Raw genomic sequence first — 17,528 nt, forward strand, 5'->3', positions numbered from 1 at the left:
GCTTTTTTCAGATATGCGACAGATAAGAAATTCGTCTTTATAAGGTTTATGTGTGGCCCCAGCCAGGCTGTACTTCTCCTACAATCCCAACCCAACATCTGGAATTGTGGAATGTTTGTCATATGATTTATACCAGCAATAAACATGACCTGTCTTGGTGTTCATTCTGAAGGATGAGATAATTGAGGTTAATACCTATTTTATTTTGTAGACATTTTTCTGGTTGTATCACCACCACATACTGGGGCAGAGTTTCTCTGGCCAAATCAGGGCCACAGGGCTGTTCTGGTAAGGAATGTAAAGGGGACAAAGAAGTGATTTGGGAAGTTCATAATTCAGATATTAACCACTTTACCACCGGAGGATTTTGCTGTCTTACGTCCAGGCCACTTTTTGCGATTCGGCACTGTGCGACTTTAACTGACAATTGCGCAGTCATGCAACGACGTACCCAAACAAAATTTACGTCCTTTTTTCCCCACAAACAGAGATTTCTTTTGGTGGTATTTGATCACCTCTGCGCTATTTATTTTTTGCGATATTAATAAACAAATGCGAAAATTTTGAAAAAAATAACAATATTTTTCTACTTTGACAGTTAAAAAATATCTAATATATTCAATTTTTTGTCATATATTTAGGCCAAAATGTATTTAGCTACATGTCTTTGACAAAAAAATTCTCAATGAGCGTATTTTTATCCACTTTAAGACCGGTAGATTTTACCCCCTTCCTGACCAGGCCATATTTTGTGATTCGGCACTGCATTATTTTAATGGACAATTGCGTGGTCGTGCAATGCTGTACCCAAATTAAAATTACGTCCTTTTTTCCCTCACAAATAGAGCTTTCTTTTGGTGGTATTTGATCACCTGTGTGATTTTTACTTTTTGCGCTATAAACAAAAAAAGAGCGACAATTTTGAAAAAACAACAATATTTTTCACATTTTTTTATATGAAATTCCCCAAAAAAAAATTTAAAAATCAAAATTTTTTAACATTTTAGGCCAATTTGTTTTCTGCTACATATTTTTGGTAAAAAAAATCGCAATAAGCAAATTTTGATTGGTTTGCGCAAAAGTTATTGCGTTTACTAACTAAGGGAAAGATTTCTGTCGTTTTTGGTGTTTTTTTTTTTAACGAGTATATGGCGGCGATCTGCAATTTTTTTTGCGGGACTGCGACATTGCGGCGGACAGATCGGACCCTTGACTGACATTTTTGACACTTTTGGGGGTACCAGTGACATTACTACAGTAATCAGTGCTATACATATGCACTGTTACTGTAAAAATGACTGGCAGGGAAGGGGTTAATTTTATTGCAGAGGGAGGGGTTAATGTATGCCTGCTGCTTACTGACGTGTGTGGGGGGAGGGGAGCTATGCTGAACCCTGCAATCTGTCACTGTCTGTCACTTAGGAGATTTCCACACTCGATCCCCGACGATCGGGGAAGAGCAGCAGCGATCACCGCTGCTCCTCCCCTGGCCCGACTCCCGCAGTAACTGAATACAGCGGGAGCGAGCCTCCGGCGGCGCGTGTGTGCAGTGCCATCTTAAGAGCCTTATAGGCCCCTGGGCAATGCAGTGCACTGGGGCCCCCTGTGGAGCAGCGATAGCCGGTCGGCCAATGGGAGGGGTGCCTGGAGGAAGAGGGCGACTGTAATGTGTATATAGACTATATACACATTACAGTGAACACTATATACTACAAGAGAGTACAACTACTACCTGGAGGATATACCTTACTATATACAGTACATATTACAGGGACCAATATATACTACAAGAGAGTACAACTACCTGGAGTATATACCTTACTATATACATATTACAGGGAACACTATATACTACAAGAGAGTACAACTACCTGGAGTATATACCTTACTATATACATATTACAGGGAATCCTAAATACTACAAGAGTCTCTTGTAGTATATAGTGTTCCATGTAATATGTATATAGTAAGGTATATCCTCCAGGTAGTTGTCTCTTGTAGTATATATTGGTCCCTGTAATATGTATATAGTAAGGTATATATCCTCTCCAGGTAGAAGTTGTACTCTCTTGTAGTATATAGTGTTCACTGTAATATGTATATAGACTATATACACATTACAGGGAACACTATATACTACAAGAGAGTACAACTACCTGGAATATATACCTTACTATATACATATTACAGGGACCAATATATACTGCAAGAGAGTACAACTACCTGGAGTATATACCTTACTATATACATATTACAGGGAACACTATATACTACAAGAGCCTCTTGTAGTATATAGTGTTCCATGTAATATGTATTGTGACAGGAAGTCAGGGAAATCTGTGAATGTAGTCACAGACAGGAGCTACACTTCCACCAGGGTTAGACAAATCACCAATTACTATAGGATGTCGGCTGCAGAGGTAGCCAGAACAGTCTAAGAAAGTGGAAAGGCCTTCAGCTGTTCAGAATGAGGAAATGAAGGTCTCTATAATTGTCCAAAGGAAGTCTAATGGATTGCTGCCTCCTGTCGCCGTGTGGGCTGGGAGAGGAAGGCAGACAAACGTGTGCCTCCCGACGCCGTGTGGGCATGGGAGAAGGACTGCTGCCTCCAGAAGCTGTCTCCTGAAGCCATGTGGGCTGGGAGAAGGAGGACAGTCAGACATGTGCCTCCCGACAGGATGTGTGGGCCTGGGAGAAGACCCCCCGGAGTGATGTGTGCCCGGGAGGGTAACCAAGTGTGAAGACATCTCAAAGGTGAGAAGACAAACTATTTGTGTGAAAGAAATAAAGGACTGTGTTTCCCTGTGAAGGTATTATAAATGGACTATTGAGTGTCCGCTGTAGGACAAGGAAGTCTGCCCAACAATAGGTTGGAGACAGACTCTTAGGCAGGTTCCAGCTGTGAGAAGGTAGCCGCCCACAGAGGCAAGGATTTATTTTCTGTTTTATTTTATTTTGGATGTTTTTGCTGCATACAGTCTGGTGAAGAAAACACCATTAATAAACCAAACTGTTGTTTGCACGCACTTGTCGGCTATCTCTCTGTGAAAACGCACCCCCAAAGGGGTCATCTACGCCTACCACCGAGCTAATCCCTTACAGTATATAGTTAGTAAGGTATATAATATACTCCAGGTAGTTGTCTCTTGTCTTGTAGTATATATTGGTCCCTGTAATATGTATATAGTAAGGTATATATCCTCTCCAGGTAGTAGTTGTACTCTCTTGTAGTATATAGTGTTCCCTGTAATATGTATATAGACTATATACACATTACAGGGAACACTATACTACAAGAGAGTACAACTACTTACCTGGAGGATAATATATACCTTACTATATACATATTACAGGGACCAATATATAGTAGGTAGTATATCCTCCAGCCAGGACAGGTAGTAGTTGTCTGACTCTGTCACTGTCACATTGATTAGATCCCATCATACTACATTGCCATCATCATCACATGACATCATGCCATGAGATTTGAGAATGAGAGAGAGTTAAAAAAACTGGCAGGCTGTGGCAGCCTTACCTTACCTTACACGGCTGCACTGCACATGGCATGGGAGGAGGTGGGTGGAGGCGGAGGCGGAGCCAGTCTTCTTCTAGGGTCGACAGCGTCTCGAGACGGACGGAGCCGGAGGAGAGGAGTGAGGAGGAGAGCCGACGAGGAGGAGCCAGGAGGTTCCTCCTCCGAGTCCTCCGCTGCGGCGGCGGCGCTGTGCATTCTGGGTCTGCTCTGCTGCTCACGTCACTGGTTGCTAGATGCCAATCGGGCTGGCCTTAGCAACCAGTGTGTGCAGTGCAGACTCGAGCCACCCACGGCCGCCGCCGGACTCAAGGGGAGGAAGCAATAAGGGGGGGGGGGCCCGGGCGGACCGGCGGACCCCGGACAATGGAACGGGGGGCCCTAGACCACCAGGGAGTGGGACAACATGCCACCAATCCATCGATCCATGTGGGGCCCCTTGGCAAGTGGGGCCCCCGGGCAACCCCCGGGTATGCCCAGTGGAAAAGACGGCCCTGCGCGTGCGCCGCCGAGAGAGGGGAATGTCTGGTGACGTAGGTCTACGTCGCCAGACGATAACGAGCCACTGTGCCGCAGTACAGTCAACATGACCGGTCGGCAAGTGGTAAATGTTGGTTTTGACTTGTAGCACAAATCTATGACTCACATATATCTGTAGATGTACTTTGTAGATGAAGAGTGATCTGTATGATGCCAGCTAGAGAGGGATCCTGGGGGGGTCATCTACAGTTTATGTCAGATATTCATCTAGCTGTGATAATAATGCGGAGGTCTGGATTTAATTAACATGTTACAATTTAATCCATTTAGCTAAAATAGTTGTTTCCTTTTAATTCCAGGTCCGTATCTGATTGGTGGGTCTCATGCCATAAAAAAAATGGCGTCCAATGTTCCTGAAGGTGAGAACTACCATACCAGACAAGGTGTTTGATTAGAATTTATGCTAATTCAGAAAAAGAAGGGAAACATATAATGTAGAACAGAAGGGTGACAGATACCTATGCCATTCAGGCACCAGTCAGTCCAGTCTTGGAGCCAGTAGACATTCTCAGAAGTAAAGATTTGTATTCACATAAGAAAATGACTGAGTTTTGGGAATGTATATTAAAGTTTAACTCACACATTTTTAGTTTGGATAGAATGGAGGAAATTTCAAATCCCAGTGACTGGAACACCTAGGTGGTAAGGAGTGACAGCTGATGGACTCCATCAAAAACTGGAGACAGTCAATTCGAAACCTATTAAAGCAAACGTCAGAAAACCGGTTTATAAAATGTTCCTATCAAGCATGGGAGAGGCCAGAAAAGGGGGGCAATCTTAGTTTAGGGGAGAGGTTCTAGAACAAATGTGTCAAATACAAGGCATGCAAGCCAAATCCGACCCTCTCATTACATTGTAGTGTCTCCTTACATTGGTGGTGAGTGTGGTGTCTCCTTACATTGGTGGTCAGTGTATTGTCTCCTTACATTGGTTATCGGTGTGGTGTCTCCTTACATTGGTGATCAGTGTAGTGTCTCCTTACATTGGTGGTCAGTGTGGTGTCTCCTTACATTGGTGGTCAGTGTGGTGTCTCCTTACATTGATGGTCAGTGTGGTGTCTCCTTACATTGGTGGTCAGTGTGGTGTCTCCTTACATTGGTGGTCAGTGTGGTGTCTCCTTACATTGATGGTCAGTGTGGTGTCTCCTTACATTGATGGTCAGTGTGGTGTCTCCTTACATTGATGGTCAGTGTGGTGTCTCCTTACATTGGTGGTCAGTGTGGTGTCTCCTTACATTGGTGATCAGTGTGGTGTCTCCTTACATTGGTGGTCAGTGTAGAGTCTCCTTACATTGGTGACCAGTGTGGTGTCTCCTTACATTGGTGATCAGTGTGGTGTCTCCTTACATTGGTGGTCAGTGTGGTGTCTCCTTACATTGGTGGTCAGTGTGGTGTCTCCTTACATTGGTGGTCAGTGTAGTGTCTCCTTACATTGGTGATCAGTGTGGTGTCTCCTTACATTGGTTATCAGTGTGCTGTCTCCTTACATTGGTGATCAGTGTGGTGTCTCCTTACATTGGTGATCAGTGTAGTGTCTCCTTACATTGGTGGTCAGTGTAGTGTCTCCTTACATTGGTGATCAGTGTAGTGTCTCCCTACATTGGTGGTCAGTGTAGTGTCTTCTTACATTGGCGGTCAGTGTAGTGTCTCCTTACATTGATGGTGTTATACCTGAAGGGTTTCACATGTACTGTCACTTTAAGGCTGGCTCCACCCAGGAGTGATGACAAGGGTCAAGGGGCAGAGTGGCCATCTTGGAGACACATGTAGAGATGTATTGATATGCAGAGCTGTCCTGTAATGCCTGTTGTAGTGTACAGAGTGTCCTGAATAAACAACCGTTGTTCCAGACCAGAGTCCTGTGTCTCTCACAACACGGAGAATATAACAGTGGCGACGAGGATGGGATTTACAAGGTTACTATCCATGTGAGAAAGGAAAGGAAGAAAAAAAAACTCTGGATTGTCAGCTGAATACAAACACCCACAGAGCCCAGCAGGAAAATGTCATTGATCGGGACATTAAGTGAATTTGATGGAGAACAGACATCGTGGAGCTCCTGGATTGAAAGATTAGAACAATATTTCTGTGCAAATGCCATCCCAGACGACAGGCAAGTAGCCGTATTTCTGACAGTGGTTGGTGCTAGGACATATGACACTCTTAGGGATCTCCTTTTCCCTGAAAAACCAGCAACTAAGACTTTGGCAGAGCTCCTGACACTGTTAGGAAATCACTTCCAGCCTAAACCATTAGAGATTGCAGAAAGATTCCGGTTCTATCAGCGGCAGCAGCAGCCAGGTGAAGATATTAAGGCTTATGTGCTCGCCCTTCGCAGACTAGCCTCAACCTGTTCATTTGGGGAGTATTTACCGACTGCACTGAGGGATAAGTTTGTCATGGGACTAAATAGTGAGTCTAGCCAAAAGAGACTGTTAACAGAGAAAGATCTTACCCTTACAAAGGCAATTGAGATAGCTTCAGTGATGGAAATGGCTGTGAAAGATACAGAGGCATTGAACCCCCAGAGCAGATTGAACCCCCAGGTTAAAGAGGAAGTTTTCAGAACAGCAGTCAAGCAACCTGCAGCTAACGGTAAATATAGACTCTCACCAAGCCGGGAGTCAGCTTGCTACCGTTGTGGGAATACAGACCATGATCACAAAGTCTGCCGGTTTAAGGATCAGCTCTGTCATAATTGTGGTAAGGCAGGCCATCTGAAACAAGTCTGCCGTAGTAAGAAGGTGCGAAATAAACAACCTCTGAACACCAGGACAAAGGCATATATGGTGGGAAGATATACATCGTCATCTGAATCAGAGGATGAGGAAGTGCTCCACAGATTGGACATACATCATATGCATTCAGCACCCTCAGCAATGACTGTAGAGGTAACCGTGGAAGGGAAGAAACTCAAGATGGATGTAGACACAGGAGCAGCAGTTTCAGTTATCACCCAGAAACAATGGAGAAAACTTCTGATCCGAACAACTGTCCGTCCAACACCAATTAAACTGCAGACATACTCAAAGCAGATACTCCACCCACTGGGGTACGTGAAAGTACAGGTATCCTACAAGGGTCAGACAAAGAGAATGCCATTGTATATCCTAGAACATGGGGGACCCCCTCTCTTTGGGAGAGACTGGATTGCTCACTTTGGCATGCCAGACATCGCCATTAACCCCTGCAACACTGTGACCATCACATCAAGAGATAACGAGGGATGGGTGGAATCCCTGAAACAGCGATTCCCGCAAGTCTTTGATCACCATTTGGGAAAAATAAAGCATGACTGTGTGAGACTCAGGCTGAAACCCAATGCCCAGCCTAGGTTCTTCAAAGCTCGGACGGTACCTTTCGCACTCCGAGCAGGTGTGGAAGCTGAACTAAGCCGGCTGGAGGAACAAGGTGTCATCTCAAAGGTAGAGCACAGCGAGTGGGCATCACCAGTTGTACCAGTAAAGAAAGCGAATGGGGACTTACGCATTTGTGGCGATTTCCGCATGGCACTAAATTCTCAACTGGAGATAGACCAGTATCCCCTACCCAGAGTAGATGACATTTTTGCCTCTCTTGCAGGAGGTCAAAAGTTCACCAAGCTTGATCTCAGGCAAGCTTATTTACAGTTTGAGGTCCACCCTTCGTCCCGCAAGTTTCTAACCATCAACACTCACAAGGGACTGTATGAGTACAATCGGATGGTGTTTGGCGTAGCCTCCGCCCCAGCCATTTGGCAACGCAAAATGGATGAGATTTTGGCAGACATTCCTTTCACACAGTGCCTGTTAGATGACATGCTCCTCACGGGCCTGACGGACCAGGAACACAAGTGTAACGTGGAGCTTGTGTTGGCCAGACTCCAAGAGCAGGGTCTAAAAGTGAACTTGGCGAAATGCCAATTCATGGTACCTAAATTGGAGTTTTGTGGCCACCTTGTGGATGCTGAGGGTATACACACCACGGAAGCCAAAGTTGATGCTTTAGTAAAAGCTCCAGCCCCAACCAACGTCCAACAGCTGCGATCATACCTGGGCTTGCTGAACTATTACCACAAATTCCTGCCGGATCTAGCACACACTTTGTTTCCGTTGAACAAGCTTTTGGAGAAACACTCCAGATGGAACTGGTCGGCTGCATGCCAACGTGCTTTTGAAGTTTCTAAGCGAAAGCTGTTGGCGTCACGCATGCTCGTGCACTATGACCTCCAAAGGCCTCTCACCTTGGCTTGTGATGCCTCACCCTATGGTCTAGGGGCTGTACTGTCTCATGTTTTACCAGATGGGTCAGAGAAACCTGTGGCATTCGCCTCCAGGTCCTTGACAAAAGCAGAAAGCAATTACTCTCACATTGACAAAGAGGCTCTGGCGCTCATATGGGCAATTAAGAAGTTTCATCTTTACCTGTATGGTAGGGAATTCACCATACTGACTGATCATAAACCACTCCTTCAGATCTTTAGCCCTGACAAAGGCATCTCCCAGACGACTGCGGCCCGTCTTCAACGCTATGCCCTATTCTTGGGAGCATATAGCTACAAAATCCAGTATCGCAGCCATGATGCCAATGCTAATGCGGACGCCATGTCCCGGCTGACAAGGACATTAACAGACTCTTCTCCACCTGTCAAGAGTTGTCGTTACACCAGCCTGTCCTTTCTGTCTTCCGGGGAAGTAGCAGCCCATACAGCCAAGGATACCTTCCTTCAGACAATACTCTCCTGGGTACGGTACGGTTGGCCTGCAACTGTCACACAGGATTATGAACCTTACTTCCGTAGGCGTCTGGAATTAACTGTGGCTGGCAACTGTGTTTTATGGGGAGACCGAGTGATCGTTCCACAGACCCTCCGGAGACACATTCTGGACTTGCTACATACTGGTCATCCCGGGGGCACACGTATGAAACAAAAGGCCCGAGGCTATGTGTGGTGGCCGAACCTAGACTCCGATATCACGACATATGTGAATGCGTGTGCTGGATGTGCACAAACTGCAAGAGACCCTCCTCGAGGGTGCGTCCAGCCCTGGACTTGGCCCACGGTCCCCTGGTTTCGCCTACACTTGGACTTTGCAGGCCTGATCAGAGGACACACCTTTTTGATCATTATTGATGCCCATTCAAAGTGGCCTGAGGTCATTCCTGTTACCCAGCCAACGACTAAGGCGACGATTTCCATACTGTTACATCTCGCTGCTACGTTTGGATACCCCAGAGAAATTGTCACAGACAACGGTGCACAATTCACAAGCCAGGAGTTTCAGAGTTTCCTGACTGCCCACAACATCAAACACAAGTTGACCGCACCTTACCACCCAGCTACAAATGGTCAAGCAGAAAGGTTTGTACAGACCTTCAAACGCTATTTCAAAGCTACTGTGGCTACAAGTAAACAACAGTCCCTGTCACCCCAGCAGCTGGACTCCTTCCTTTCTGCTTACAGAACCACACCACATGCAACTACTGGGAAAACTCCAGCTGAACTTCTTTTGGGTCGGCAGCCATGGACTGTTTTGGATATGCTCCGCCCTCAAACGGTCCAGGAACATGTACGGCAGTCCCAAGACAAGAGGGTCGAACACGACGAGATTCCCCGGTTTACAGCCCAGCAAAAGGTATGGGCCCGATCTTATGGCGCTTCCAACACTCGTTGGCTTCCTGCTATAGTCGCAGAAATTTTGGGACCCAAAATGTATCGGGTCTGCCTGGAAGATGGTTCCATTTGCAGAAGGCATGCGGACCAATTGCGTCCTCGTTCTCAGCTGCCCGAATCCCTGACATCGGCTGCACCTCCAGTGTCTCAAGGATCTGCTCCTACCGGATCAGGAGGCATTGAGACTGATGCTTGGGGAGACTCTGAACTTTTGAACTCAGCTCCAACAGAGCCCTCCAGCCCTGGTCCAGAGGTCTGTTCACCCTCTGAGATAGGGGATCCCCTCTTGGCCCCGCCGGTGTCCATTCCGGCCAGCCCTGCTTCCTCCGGCCCCGAGGCCCTGGGTGTCCGTCCTCAACGACACTGTCGCCCTCCTGACCGGTTTCAAATGCAAGAGCGGTTACGAGACTTTCGACGGGCCCACCGAAAGTGATCTGCTGCCATGTTCTCACATCCAGGAGCGGAAGAAGCCATGTAAATCTCCTGAGTTTGAGGACTGTATTGGACAATTATTAGTTACTGTTTTATGCCTGTTCTCGTTTTGTTGTGTTTTTTTTTTTTTTTTTGTTGTTTTTTTTTAGGGATGGATGGAAGGTGTTATACCTGAAGGGTTTCACATGTACTGTCACTTTAAGGCTGGCTCCACCCAGGAGTGATGACAAGGGTCAAGGGGCAGAGTGGCCATCTTGGAGACACATGTAGAGATGTATTGATATGCAGAGCTGTCCTGTAATGCATGTTGTAGTGTACAGAGTGTCCTGAATAAACAACCGTTGTTCCAGACCAGAGTCCTGTGTCTCTCACAACACGGAGAATATAACAGATGGTCAGTGTAGTTTTCCTTACATTGGTGGTCAGTGTAGTGTCTCCTTACATTAAAGGTCAGTGTGGTGTCTCCTTACATTGGTTATCAGTGTGGTGTCTCCTTACATTGATGGTCAGTGTGGTGTCTCCTTACATTGGTGGTCAGTGTGGTGTCTCCTTACATTGATGGTCAGTGTGGTGTCTCCTTACATTGGTGATCAGTGTAGTGTCTCCTTACATTGGTGGTCAGTGTAGTGTCTCCTTACATTGGTTATCAGTGTGGTGTCTCCTTACATTGGTGGTCAGTGTAGTGTCTTCTTACATTGGCGGTCAGTGTAGTGTCTCCTTACATTGATGGTCAGTGTAGTGTCCCTTACATTGGTGGTCAGTGTAGTGTCTCCTTACATTAAAGGTCAGTGTGGTGTCTCCTTACATTGGTTATCAGTGTGGTGTCTCCTTACATTGATGGTCAGTGTGGTGTCTCCTTACATTGATGGTCAGTGTGGTTCTCCTTACATTGGTGGTCAGTGTGGTGTCTCCTTACATTGGTGATCAGTGTGGTGTCTCCTTACATTGGTGGTCAGTGTAGAGTCTCCTTACATTGGTGACCAGTGTGGTGTCTCCTTACATTGGTGATCAGTGTGGTGTCTCCTTACATTGGTGGTCAGTGTGGTGTCTCCTTACATTGGTGATCAGTGTGGTGTCTCCTTACATTGGTGGTCAGTGTGGTGTCTCCTTACATTGGTGGTCAGTGTGGTGTCTCCTTACATTGGTGGTCAGTGTAGTGTCTCCTTACATTGGTGATCAGTGTTGTGTCTCCTTACATTGGTTATCAGTGTGCTGTCTCCTTACATTGGTGATCAGTGTGGTGTCTCCTTACATTGGTGATCCGTGTAGTGTCTCCTTACATTGGTGATCAGTGTAGTGTCTCCTTACATTGGTGGTCAGTGTAGTGTCTCCCTACATTGGTGGTCAGTGTAGTGTCTTCTTACATTGGCGGTCAGTGTAGTGTCTCCTTACATTGATGGTCAGTGTAGTTTTCCTAATATTGGTGGTCAGTGTAGTGTCTCCTTACATTAAAGGTCAGTGTGGTGTCTCCTTACATTGGTTATCAGTGTGGTGTCTCCTTACATTGATGGTCAGTGTGGTGTCTCCTTACATTGGTGGTCAGTGTAGTGTCTCCTTACATTAAAGGTCAGTGTAGTGTCTCCTTACATTGATGGTCAGTGTAGTGTCTCCTTACATTGATGGTCAGTGTAGTGTCTCCTTACATTGATGGTCAGTGTAGTGTCCCTTACATTGATGGTCAGTGTAGTGTCCCTTACATTGGTGGTCAGTGTAGTGTCTCCTTACATTAAAGGTCAGTGTGGTGTCTCCTTACATTGGTTATCAGTGTGGTGTCTCCTTACATTGATGGTCAGTGTGGTGTCTCCTTACATTGATGGTCAGTGTGGTGTCTCCTTACATTGGTGGTCAGTGTGGTGTCTCCTTACATTGGTGATCAGTGTGGTGTCTCCTTACATTGGTGGTCAGTGTAGAGTCTCCTTACATTGGTGACCAATGTGGTGTCTCCTTACATTGGTGATCAGTGTGGTGTCTCCTTACATTGGTGGTCAGTGTGGTGTCTCCTTACATTGGTGGTCAGTGTGGTGTCTCCTTACATTGGTGGTCAGTGTGGTGTCTCCTTACATTGGTGGTCAGTGTAGTGTCTCCTTACATTGGTGATCAGTGTGGTGTCTCCTTACATTGGTTATCAGAGTGCTGTCTCCTTACATTGGTGATCAGTGTGGTGTCTCCTTACATTGGTGATCCGTGTAGTGTCTCCTTACATTGGTGATCAGTGTAGTGTCTCCTTACATTGGTGGTCAGTGTAGTGTCTCCTTACATTGGTGATCAGTGTAGTGTCTCCCTACATTGGTGGTCAGTGTAGTGTCTCCTTACATTGGTGGTCAGTGTGGTGTCTCCTTACATTGATGGTCAGTGTAGTGTCTCCTTACATTGGTGGTCAGTGTAGTGTCTCCTTACATTGGTGGTCAGTGTGGTGTCTCCTTACATTGATGGTCAGTGTAGTGTCTCCTTACATCGGTAGTCAGTGTGGTGTCTCCTTACATTGGTGGTCAGTGTGGTGTCTCCTTACATCGGTGGTCAGTGTGGTGTCTCCTTACATCGGTGGTCAGAGTAGTGTCTCCTTACATTGGTGGTCAGTGTGGTGTCTCCTTACATTGGTGGTCAGTGTAGTGTCTCCTTACATTGATGGTCAGTGTAGTGTCTCCCTACATTGGTTATCAGTGTGGTGTCTCCTTACATTGGTGATCAGTGTGGTGTCTCCTTACATTGATGGTCAGTGTGGCGTCTCCTTACATTGGTGGTCAGTGTGGTGTCTCCTTACATTGGTTATCAGTGTGGTGTCTCCTTACATTGGTGGTCAGTGTGGTGTCTCCTTACATTGATGGTCAGTGTGGTGTCTCCTTACATTGGTTATCAGTGTGGTGTCTCCATACATTGGTGGTCAGTGTGGTGTCTCCTTACATTGATGGTCAGTGTAGTGTCTCCCTACATTGGTGATCAGTGTAGTGTCTCCTTACATTGGTGGTCAGTGTGGTGTCTCCTTACATTGATGGTCAGTGTAGTGTCTCCCTACATTGGTGATCAGTGTAGTGTCTCCTTACATTGGTGGTCAGTGTGGTGTCTCCTTACATTGATGGTCAGTGTGGTCTCTCCTTACATTGGTTATCAGTGTGGTGTCTCCTTACATTGATGGTCAGTGTGGTGTCTCCTTACATTGGTGATCAGTGTGGTGTCTCCTTACATTGGTTATCAGTGTGGTGTCTCCTTACATTGGTGGTCAGTGTAGTGTCTCCTTACATTGGTGATCAGTGTGGTGTCTCCTTACATTGGTTATCAGTGTGCTGTCTCCTTACATTGGTGATCAGTGTGGTGTCTCCTTACATTGGTGATCCGTGTAGTGTCTCCTTACATTGGTGATCAGTGTAGTGTCTCCTTACATTGGTGGTCAGTGTAGTGTCTCCTTACATTGGTGATCAGTGTAGTGTCTCCCTACATTGGTGGTCAGTGTGGTGTCTCCTTACATTGGTGGTCAGTGTGGTGTCTCCTTACATTGATGGTCAGTGTGGTGTCTCCTTACATTGGTGATCAGTGTAGTGTCTCCTTACATTGGTGGTCAGTGTAGTGTCTCCTTACATTGGTTATCAGTGTGGTGTCTCCTTACATTGGTGGTCAGTGTAGTGTCTTCTTACATTGGCGGTCAGTGTAGTGTCTCCTTACATTGATGGTCAGTGTAGTGTCCCTTACATTGGTGGTCAGTGTAGTGTCTCCTTACATTAAAGGTCAGTGTGGTGTCTCCTTACATTGGTTATCAGTGTGGTGTCTCCTTACATTGATGGTCAGTGTGGTGTCTCCTTACATTGATGGTCAGTGTGGTGTCTCCTTACATTGGTGGTCAGTGTGGTGTCTCCTTACATTGGTGATCAGTGTGGTGTCTCCTTACATTGATGGTCAGTGTAGTGTCCCTTACATTGGTGGTCAGTGTAGTGTCTCCTTACATTAAAGGTCAGTGTGGTGTCTCCTTACATTGGTTATCAGTGTGGTGTCTCCTTACATTGATGGTCAGTGTGGTGTCTCCTTACATTGATGGTCAGTGTGGTGTCTCCTTACATTGGTGATCAGTGTGGTGTCTCCTTACATTGGTGGTCAGTGTGGTGTCTCCTTACATTGGTGACCAGTGTGGTGTCTCCTTACATTGGTGATCAGTGTGGTGTCTCCTTACATTGGTGGTCAGTGTGGTGTCTCCTTACATTGGTGATCAGTGTGGTGTCTCCTTACATTGGTGGTCAGTGTGGTGTCTCCTTACATTGGTGGTCAGTGTGGTGTCTCCTTACATTGGTGGTCAGTGTAGTGTCTCCTTACATTGGTGATCAGTGTGGTGTCTCCTTACATTGGTTATCAGTGTGCTGTCTCCTTACATTGGTGATCAGTGTGGTGTCTCCTTACATTGGTGATCCGTGTAGTGTCTCCTTACATTGGTGATCAGTGTAGTGTCTCCTTACATTGGTGGTCAGTGTAGTGTCTCCTTACATTGGTGATCAGTGTAGTGTCTCCCTACATTGGTGGTCAGTGTAGTGTCTTCTTACATTGGCGGTCAGTGTAGTGTCTCCTTACATTGATGGTCAGTGTAGTTTTCCTTATATTGGTGGTCAGTGTAGTGTCTCCTTACATTAAAGGTCAGTGTGGTGTCTCCTTACATTGGTTATCAGTGTGGTGTCTCCTTACATTGATGGTCAGTGTGGTGTCTCCTTACATTGATGGTCAGTGTGGTGTCTCCTTACATTGGTGGTCAGTGTAGTGTCTCCTTACATTGGTTATCAGTGTGGTGTCTCCTTACATTGGTGGTCAGTGTAGTGTCTTCTTACATTGGCGGTCAGTGTAGTGTCTCCTTACATTGATGGTCAGTGTAGTGTCCCTTACATTGGTGGTCAGTGTAGTGTCTCCTTACATTAAAGGTCAGTGTGGTGTCTCCTTACAATGGTTATCAGTGTGGTGTCTCCTTACATTGATGGTCAGTGTGGTGTCTCCTTACATTGGTGGTCAGTGTGGTGTCTCCTTACATTGGTGATCAGTGTGGTGTCTCCTTACATTGGTGGTCAGTGTAGAGTCTCCTTACATTGGTGACCAGTGTGGTGTCTCCTTACATTGGTGATCAGTGTGGTGTCTCCTTACATTGGTGGTCAGTGTGGTGTCTCCTTACATTGGTGGTCAGTGTGGTGTCTCCTTACATTGGTGGTCAGTGTAGTGTCTCCTTATGTTATACCTGAAGGGTTTCACATGTACTGTCACTTTAAGGCTGGCTCCACCCAGGAGTGATGACAAGGGTCAAGGGGCAGAGTGGCCATCTTTAGACACATGTAGAGATGTATTGATATGCAGAGCTGTCCTGTAATGCTGTACAGAGAGTCCTGAATAAACAACCGTTGTTCCAGACCAGAGTCCTGTGTCTCTCACAACACGGAGAATATAACAGTGGCGACGAGGATGGGATTTACAAGGTTACTATCCGTGTGAGAAAGGAAAGGAAGAAAAAAAAAACTCTGGATTGTCAGGAATACAAACACCCACAGAGCCCAGCAGGAAAATGTCATTGATCGGGACATTAAGTGAATTTGATGGCGAACAGACAACGTGGATTTCTTGGATTGAAAGATTAGAACAATATTTCTGTGCAAATGCCATCCCAGACGACAGGCAAGTAGCAGTGTTTCTGACAGTGGTTGGTGCTAGGACATATGACACTCTTAGGGATCTCCTTTTCCCTGAAAAACCAGCAACTAAGACTTTGGCAGAGCTCCTGACACTGTTAGGGAATCACTTCCAGCCTAAACCACTAGAGATTGCAGAGAGATTCAGGTTCTATCAGCGGCAGCAGCAGCCGGGTGAAGATATTAAGGATTATGTGCTCGCCCTTCGCAGACTAGCCTCAACTTGTTCTTTTGGGGAGTATTTACCAACTGCACTGAGGGATAAGTTTGTCATGGGACTGAATAGTGAGTCTAGCCAAAAGAGACTGTTAACAGAGAAAGACCTTACCCTTACAAAGGCAATTGAGATAGCTTCAGTGATGGAAATGGCTGTGAAAGATACAGAAGCTTTGAACCCCCAGAGCAGAAGGGAAGAGGTTAAAGAGAAAGTTTTCAGAACAGCAGTCAAGCAAACTGCAGCTAACTGTAAATATAGACCCTCACCAACCAGGACGTCAGCTTGCTACCGTTGTGGGAATACAGACCATGATCACAAAGTCTGCCGGTTTAAGGATCAGCTCTGTCATAATTGTGGAAAGGCAGGCCATCTGAAACGAGTCTGCCGTAGTAAGAAGGTGAGAATATAACACCTTACATTGGTGATCAGTGTGGTGTCTCCTTACATTGGTTATCAGTGTGCTGTCTCCTTACATTGGTGATCAGTGTGGTGTCTCCTTACATTGGTGATCCGTGTAGTGTCTCCTTACATTGGTGATCAGTGTAGTGTCTCCTTACATTGGTGGTCAGTGTAGTGTCTCCTTACATTGGTGATCAGTGTAGTGTCTCCCTACATTGGTGGTCAGTGTAGTGTCTCCTTACATTGGTGGTCAGTGTGGTGTCTCCTTACATTGATGGTCAGTGTAGTGTCTCCTTACATTGGTGGTCAGTGTAGTGTCTCCTTACATTGGTGGTCAGTGTGGTGTCTCCTTACATTGATGGTCAGTGTAGTGTCTCCTTACATCGGTAGTCAGTGTGTGGTGTCTCCTTACATCGGTGGTCAGAGTAGTGTCTCCTTACATTGGTGGTCAGTGTGGTGTCTCCTTACATTGGTGGTCAGTGTAGTGTCTCCTTCCATTGATGGTCAGTGTAGTGTCTCCCTACATTGGTTATCAGTGTGGTGTCTCCTTACATTGGTGATCAGTGTGGTGTCTCCTTACATTGATGGTCAGTGTGGCGTCTCCTTACATTGGTGGTCAGTGTGGTGTCTCCTTACATTGGTTATCAGTGTGGTGTCTCCTTACATTGGTGGTCAGTGTGGTGTCTCCTTACATTGATGGTCAGTGTGGTGTCTCCTTACATTGGTTATCAGTGTGGTGTCTCCATACATTGGTGGTCAGTGTGGTGTCTCCTTACATTGATGGTCTGTGTAGTGTCTCCCTACATTGGTGATCAGTGTAGTGTCTCCTTACATTGGTGGTCAGTGTGGTGTCTCCTTACATTGATGGTCAGTGTGGTCTCTCCTTACATTGGTTATCAGTGTGGTGTCTCCTTACATTGATGGTCAGTGTGGTGTCTCCTTACATTGGTGATCAGTGTGGTGTCTCCTTACATTGGTTATCAGTGTGGTGTCTCCTTACATTGGTGGTCAGTGTAGTGTCTCCTTACATTGGTGATCAGTGTGGTGTCTCCTTACATTGGTTATCAGTGTGCTGTCTCCTTACATTGGTGATCAGTGTGGTGTCTCCTTA

General features: G+C 46.1%; 1 protein-coding gene across 1 annotated transcript in view; it reads left to right on the top strand.

The window, feature by feature from the left end:
* The first annotated feature begins 4,359 nt into the window (after nt 1-4,359).
* LOC309550701 (NACHT, LRR and PYD domains-containing protein 3-like) overlaps nt 4,360-17,528 on the top strand; it is a 138,229-nt gene continuing 125,060 nt past the window's right edge. Inside the window, exon 1 of the mRNA XM_082251035.1 lies at nt 4,360-4,431. Within this exon, the coding sequence (XP_082107161.1) occupies nt 4,410-4,431 (22 nt within the window). The 5' untranslated portion in view covers nt 4,360-4,409. The remainder of the gene's footprint in view (nt 4,432-17,528) is intronic.

Source organism: Pelophylax lessonae, assembly GCF_965119305.1.
Source record: "Pelophylax lessonae genome assembly, chromosome: 3".
Taxonomy (NCBI): Eukaryota; Metazoa; Chordata; class Amphibia; order Anura; family Ranidae; genus Pelophylax; species Pelophylax lessonae.